The following is a 7,484-nucleotide window of genomic DNA, read 5'->3' on the forward strand; positions in this document are numbered from 1 at the left end:
TTGGATATATTTGTATACCTCATACCAAACACCTTGGCCTTATATTAACTTTAGCAATGTGTGGCTCCTGTTTTATGCTAAATGTAAACACAGTTTAATGTATACTATACAACATCAGCACAGATTACAGCTATCATATCATCTGTTAATATGCTATACACAACCTTATAGTTCACAATCAGCAAGCACAGCTCAAAAGTTTTCTGGAAGCAGAAAACTCAACTTGAGTTTCCACTCTATACTGTAGCTTCCCAGAGTCTGGCAAACTGTGTGTTATGTAAGAATAGTGCAGTGCACTATTCCATGTGCTGTAAATGTGTAACACGATTCTTTTTTTTTCTTCCTTCTTTTCTTTCCTGGACCATTACCCCATCTTTCTCCTCCCATCCCTCCCCCCACCTCCCCCCTCTCACGCCTGCTAGACACACTGGCCAATCACGCTGTGCCTCAGTACCTCCCCTGCTCTGATAAAAGGGAGCCAGGGACCAGGGTGGGTCTATCTGCTCTGCAGCGTCTCCCAGATTCCACTAACACCAGCTCAGTGCTGTAGGATCCGTCTGCAACCATGTCTACCAGAGCCGCTGTGAAGACCACCACATACTCCACCAGGTCCAGCTCCACCGGGGGAATGGGCCCGTCCCAGGGCTTCAGTAGCCGCTCCTTCTCCGGCTATGGGGGCCACAGTGTTGGCAGTGGCAGGCAGAGCTACACCGTCCGCAGCAACTACGGGGGTGTGGGGGCAAGCAGTGGTGGCATGGGATTTGGGGGGCTCAAGGTGGCCGGGGGCTATGCGGCCGGTGGGTCCGGCCAAAGAGGTGGCGCAGTAGAGTTTGGGTATATGGGTATGGGTGGTGGGATGGGCCTGGGCATGGCAGGTGGCATGGCCAATGGAATGGTAGCCCCCATCACCGCTGTGACAGTGAACAAGAGCCTCCTGGCCCCCCTGAACCTGGAGATCGACCCCAACATCCAGACGGTCCGCACCCATGAGAAAGAACAGATCAAGACCCTCAACAATCGCTTTGCCACCTTCATTGACAAGGTCAGTGGTTTCATGTGTCTGGGGTTCCAGTGTTGTGTTAGTTGGCTCCATCAGTTACATGAAAGGTCCTCAATGCACACAGCATAGAAAACACTTCAATATCACAGAACCTTCGCTGAACTACCTGTAATTCAAAATCAATAGCTCAAGGTGATGGAAAAGTAATATCCTGAGAGAGCATCTTTGAAATTTGTACAAACTGGATTGAAACCAAAACAGCAGTTATGCTTCTGAGCTTCTCTGTGTAAGCCATGGCGGTCTTTACAGAACTGATGATACGGTCCGTTAAGAACCATGCATTACAATAATTCATACATGTACTCTATGTGTGATAGTTAACTTCCTGGGGGTTCATATATACAGATATAAAGTTTTGCGTTTTTGCTTGGTGGAGTGGGTATCTCGTAACGTACACAATATCCTGCAGTAAGATAAACAATATCCAGAGGTTATGAAAGTAAACAGTGTGGCAGATGTGCTATTTCATTGTTCCCCGAGGGTAAAGCTGCAGTAGGTGCGCTATTTTTACACTCTCAGAGTTACGCTAACCATCAGGAGTTCCCTGAGAACTACTGTATAAAGAGTGGGAGTGGCAGGGGTGAGAGGGTTTAAAACAAGTAAGACAAGCTGTTGTTAAATCAGCAGATCTTATTCTGTACAATTATACATCTCTACAGAGGACTAGCTTGGTGATCTGTACATTGTCTTATATACTGCACTAGGAATTGTAGAAGCCTATATGGTGAGGTTTTCCTGTCTGCCTTATAAGGCGGTGGCATAGATCAATGCATACATTGTTGTTACTATGCATCCATAATCAAACAGAGATAAGAGTTGAGATCGATGACAGAGCTGTCACATCCATCCCAAGACAATAGGTAGCACTGTTCTTTATACAAATGCTTTACCAATCTCTCATTGCACTACATACCTTAGTGGGGCCCCTCGTTAATGAGAGCATCATAGGAGCAATGACAGGTTAAACCATAAGTAAATTACCTTTGCCTTATACTATCTTGCGAAAAAATGAAGATAGTAAAGCAAAGGACAACTTTATTACAGGCACACCCACCTACCCACACACTCACGCGCGAGCACACTCACACGCGTACACACACGCGCGCGCGCACACACACACACACACACACACACACACACACACACACACACACACACACACACACACACACACACACACACACACACACACACACACACACACACACACACACACACACACACACACACACACACACACACACACACACAATCATTGTTTGCTGAGTGGAAGTACTACCCCACCCAGGCCAGGGTCTCTGAACAAAATGTACAAAGTTGTAAAGACGGGAATTGTACCAATATTGTGAAACAGTGCCACTCTGTGTTGAAACACAGTAATTATGGGATGGAATGGAGCAGCTAGATTTTAATTACTGTGACATTTGGAGAGAGTTGGATTTGAAATAACTAGGCCAAAACAGTCGGCAATAAATACACCAATAGCCTACAGTCTTTGGCGTAATTTTATTTTAGTTCTGATAGTGATACCCATGCATTCTCTTTGTACTATAAACAGAATTATAGAAAGACGAATAAATACAATAAACCCATTCTTCCAGCTCTGCACAGTTGATGCATGCCCATCTGTGTCTGCCATACACAATGCTGTACATTCCTTCTGTAACGTCCCACATATGTTTATAATTTTACTGAGAGAGGAATGTAAGGCTTGTCATGGTTATAATACCTTCCATTCACTGTCCTATCTGGTCTTATCCAACCTTCAGTTCACCCCCCCCCCCCCCCCCCCCCAATCCTAACACCCACCCAATAACAGATATGCATACAGTATACATACACGTACTTCATCATTAATTGATGTATTTTACAATTTTTTGGGATACATTTTTTGCTTACTTCGTACTTAAAATAATATACAATATTTTACGTAATTTTAACTTTAAAACTCTTGCTTTTTCACTACAACAAATTTCCTGAGGGATAAATGTAAACAAGAGTCTGTAAACAGTGTTAATTTAAATATATGAGGTTGTAAAATCAACCATCTAGATTTTGTTCTTATTTATCTTAATCTGTACATATTATTTAGGACATTCACTGTGATTCATTAAATTGTCTGTGTCTTTACAGGTGCGTTTCCTGGAGCAACAGAACAAAATGCTGGAGACCAAGTGGAAGCTCCTGCAGGAACAGACCACCTCCCGCTCCAACGTCGATGCCATGTTCGAAGCCTACATTTGCAACCTGCGTAAACAGCTAGACAGCCTCGGCAATGAGAAGCATAGACTGGACTCAGATCTGTACAACATGAAGGGCTGCGTTGAGGACTTCAAAAACAAGTGAGTTGATTATGGGTTAATGTAGATTTATTTTCCCTTATCTATAACTAGGCTATAGCTATTGTCTGCCTAATCATCTGATTTATTTCAACTGAGACATTCGGAAATGACAGGAGGAACATTGCTTCATTATATTTTGTCATCTTTCCCAGGTATGAAGATGAGATCAACAAACGCAATGAGTGTGAGAACAACTTTGTCCTCGTAAAGAAGGTCTGTTCAGTTTGCAATAACATTCATGCAGTCAACACTCTAATTAAGCTTTAAAGGTTCAACAATATATTTTGGGTTATTTATGTTTATGTTGGTAATGTTTGTAAACAAGTAAAACATATCTTTAGTTCATTTATGAAGGGTAAGGTAAGAATATTCCAAGAATATCATATCTTTTCCATCTACAAATCAAAGTCTTTAATAATTATATTGTATAAATAACCTTAATTCATCATTATGTTCATATAAATCCAGGATTGGGCCTTTAAGCAAAGCAAAGGCACACAATGCTCAATTCTAGCTCATGCTTTAGTGCTGACAACGAATGAATATTGTCAATGTTTGTATTGTTTTTCCCCCACCCAGGACACAGACGCAGCCTACATGATCAAAGTGGAATTGGAGGCCAAACTGGACAGCCTTTCTGATGAGATTGAGTTCCTGAGGCAGGTCTATGAAGTGGTAAAGATCCCTGTTTAATGTTTATATTCCCATTTCATGTTCCACTTGAAGGGTGAAATGATACAAAGGGAAAATGGGTCACAGTTTTGATTTGTGTGCAACACAAATCATATTTCTGATTAATTGAAAACGGAGGACCACAATGTAAACAAGCCTTTGTGCTTTTTGGGGGTCTTTTTAATCCTCTTAGCAGACCTTGTATTGAACTATGCTTTCCTGTGCTTATTCTACAAAACTGTTAATACAGTTTTCAATCAATCAATCAATCAATCAATCAATCAATCAATCAATCAATCAAATAAATAATTTTCTTCAATGTAGACTATAAAAAACGTTTAAATTATGTGTTGTAGGAGATTCACGAGCTGCAGAGCCAGATCAAGGACACATCGGTGGTGGTCGAGATGGACAACAGCCGTCACCTGGACATGGACGCCATCGTGGCTGAAGTGCGTGCTCAGTATGAGGAGGTCGCTAACCGCAGCAGAGCCGAGGCTGAGACGTGGTACCAGACTAAGGTGAGGTGATCAGTGATCTCTGTGTCCAGTGCTAGTAATGTTACTAGTAAGGTTATAACTTAAACAACTTATATAAAAAGTTAAAACATGAACTAGTCCACCAGGGGCCTCTCTACTACAGGTTTACTCTACTTCTAAACAGGAACATGACGACATGGGGCTCAGCCAAACATTACATGACCATACAAGCATGTCACATTTCAGTGATGTCAGTTTTGTAGGTTGAGAGGCCGACCAGTGACTCAAAGCTTGCCCTTCACAGGTGGGTGCATTATTCCAACTGTGAACTAGTGACTGGAGCGTGACTGGTACTGCATCTGGTCTGTCAAATTCAGCAAGGGACTGAGACACCCACCCATGCTCCGGGTGTGCTGAGTTGTAGCTGACTGTGTGTTAAGACCTCTCTGGTGTAATAAATAGTGTAGGAAACTGTGTGTGTCTTTATAGGATAGGAAAAAATATGCAAAATATATGCATCTCGTCCTATTAATTACCATGTGCTAAGTGATCTTCTATGATGTTCCCTGTATGTCACAGTATGGTCATATTAATTACCATGTGCTAAGTGATCTTCTATGATGATTCCCTGTATGTCACAGTATGCGGAAATGCAGCAGTCGGCAGGACAATATGGGGATGACCTGAAATCCTCAAAGGCAGAGCTTTCTGACATGAACCGCAAGATCTTGAGACTTCAGTCTGAGATTGACAATGTAAAGGCACAGGTGAGGAGCATTTAGGAAATGTTTAAGTTTTTCATCGGTTCTTGTCTCTAACTCTGGTCTGGCTTCAGAACTTTGTCCCTTGCAAACATGTAGGCTACTGTAGCAGAAATCACAGTTCCTAATGACCTTTTCTCTGTCTCCATTTTAGAGAAACAACTTGGAAGCCCAGATCGCTGAGGCTGAGGAGCGTGGTGAACTGGCAGTGAAGGATGCCAGACTCCGCATTAGAGATTTGGAAGCAGCTCTGCAGAGAGCTAAGCAGGACATGGCCCTGCAAGTGCGTCAGTACCAGGAACTGATGAACGTCAAGCTGGCGCTGGACATTGAGATTGCCACCTACAGGAAACTACTTGAGGGAGAGGAGGACAGGTGGGATGTTTTTTGCCAGTTAGACACACACAAGCCATATATGAGTGCTATATGAGAAATAATTATAGGCCTAATAATTCTTATTTCACACATTTGTTTTTCATCCGTCTCTCTCCTTTTGTTTCTTTACAGGTTGGCAACGGGAATCAAGACCAGTGTGTCCAAACAGACCTGTAAGTTCATCGTCTTGTACTGCTTTGCTGTACAGGCAACAGGCTCATGTTGATCATGCTGTGCATACTAAATATAACTTAAAGGGAAACTTCAACAGTATTTAACCTGAATCCTATCCTATTTCTGATGCTGCCCTTTACACTCAGTAGTGTGCATCACCATTCACATTTCTACTTTTTTCTGTCTACTTAACATGCAGCAAGTAGCAAGAACTACAACGCCTATGGCCTGGAAACGAATCGCACCCCCTCCTATAATCTCAGTGCCTCTTATGGTGGAGTCAAGGCCAGCAGCACTTCTTTCGGTGGCCTTGAGGGGTCAATGAAGAGCCACATGGCCAACGGCGTGTTCAGCAATAAGGCCAGCACCGTGACCAGCAACAGCACCTACCAAGCAGCAGTTACCAAGACCGAAACAGTTGTCGTCAAGACGACGGAGAAGGTGATGGAGAAGGAACCAGTAGTGTGTCCTCCAGTGCTAGCAGTGTGTCCTCCAGTGGTAGCAGTGTGTCCTCCAGTGATAGCAGTGTGTCCTCCAGTGGTAGCAGTGGAGGAACCAGCTGTCAGTGCTGTAGAGCAGGAGCAAGTTAAGGAGCCAGAGCAGGCGGAGGTGAAGGCAGAAGCAGAGTCGGAGTCGGAAGAGGAGGCGGAGGCGAAAGAGTGAAGCTTGGCAGCTGTTAGTTGAACGAAACAGTCTGTTGATGAGTTTTGGTTTGCCGATCTGTTTTAGCATCAGGAACTAGATTAAAATAACACACATTACCTATTCCATGCAATTCATTTGACACAGGTTGAAAATACCATGAGTGCCCCCTGGCTACCAAAGAATGAATCTGATGCCTATAATGTGCCGAAAACCCAGGTTCAAGTTGTCTTTTTCTTGCTTCAATGCCATCCTAATATGGATGTTTACGGGATGAGTTGTAGGCCTACTTTAGGTTTCTAAAGACCTGCATAGTTACAGACGTTATTCACTGTCAAACATGCACTGCCAGTGTGGGTCTTTACTATCGCAGTGTTCTGTGCACTGACACTCCAAAGTCCAGCAGGTGTCAATGTTGTACATGCTTTCCTCTGCTGTTTGCTCTTCTTCTTGCCTTTAGAACCATGCAAAGCACTGCTGTATTTTCTGCAAACACTGACACTGCAATGACACTACTGCTGTTAATGGGCTTCCATGGGATTTATGTGGCTGAAATTAAAACATTGTTATGCTGAACCTGCTGTAACAGGAGGCTTACAATGAAATGTATAATGGAAATGGCAATTTCTTCATATCACTGCCCTCCCAAAAAAACAATACACTGTGAAGGAGCTTTTGTCCTGGTGGACTGTTGTCAGCAATGTCTGCTCAGTGCTGTCCTATTTCTCCAACAATAAATCCTCTCCAAACATTAAGTTTCATGGTCTCTCGTTGTATTTTGATTTAGTCAGCTATGTTTCACTGAAGGTCTTCCATAACACCTATTTAGAAACTCACTTCATCATCAATCTTTTTTGTGGGAACAAAATGCAATCATCATTTGTCATATGACATAATGACAGGAAAGAAAAGCAGAGAACATTGCTGAAAGATACTACTTTAAAATTCTGCCCGAGGAGTCATATTAGTAATTACATTC

At 42.9% G+C, this 7,484-nt stretch overlaps 1 protein-coding gene across 2 annotated transcripts; it reads left to right on the forward strand.

Moving 5' to 3' along the window:
* Window positions 1–528: 528 nt before the first annotated feature.
* On the forward strand, window positions 529–7,249 carry LOC306930318 (keratin, type II cytoskeletal 8-like). 2 transcript variants are annotated; one of them, XM_079511218.1, is made up of 10 exons: window positions 529–1,042; window positions 3,194–3,402; window positions 3,555–3,615; window positions 3,982–4,077; window positions 4,431–4,595; window positions 5,195–5,320; window positions 5,469–5,689; window positions 5,822–5,862; window positions 6,063–6,329; window positions 6,366–7,249. In XM_079511218.1, the coding sequence occupies exons 1-10, from the start codon at window positions 566–568 to the stop codon at window positions 6,524–6,526; spliced, it is 1,824 nt and encodes a 607-aa protein (XP_079367344.1). In that variant the 5' UTR covers window positions 529–565; the 3' UTR covers window positions 6,527–7,249. The 2 variants fall into 2 exon arrangements, with proteins under 2 accessions (XP_079367344.1, XP_079367343.1); XM_079511217.1 differs by having other exon boundaries at window positions 6,063–7,249.
* Window positions 7,250–7,484: the final 235 nt, after the last annotated feature.

The sequence above is a fragment of the Electrona antarctica genome, assembly GCF_951216825.1.
Source record: "Electrona antarctica genome assembly, chromosome: 9".
NCBI classification, from domain to species: Eukaryota; Metazoa; Chordata; class Actinopteri; order Myctophiformes; family Myctophidae; genus Electrona; species Electrona antarctica.

What these genes read in the sequence shown, in the direction of transcription:
- LOC306930318 (XM_079511217.1), top strand. Translation starts at nt 566, where the DNA reads ATGTCTACCAGAGCCGCTGTGAAGACCACCACATACTCCACCAGGTCC. An exon ending in TTGCCACCTTCATTGACAAG is followed by an intron (nt 1,043 to 3,193) that starts GTCAGTGGTTTC and finishes GTGTCTTTACAG; the next exon opens with GTGCGTTTCCTGGAGCAACA. An exon ending in CAGTGTGTCCAAACAGACCT is followed by an intron (nt 5,863 to 6,062) that starts GTAAGTTCATCG and finishes CTTAACATGCAG; the next exon opens with CAAGTAGCAAGAACTACAAC.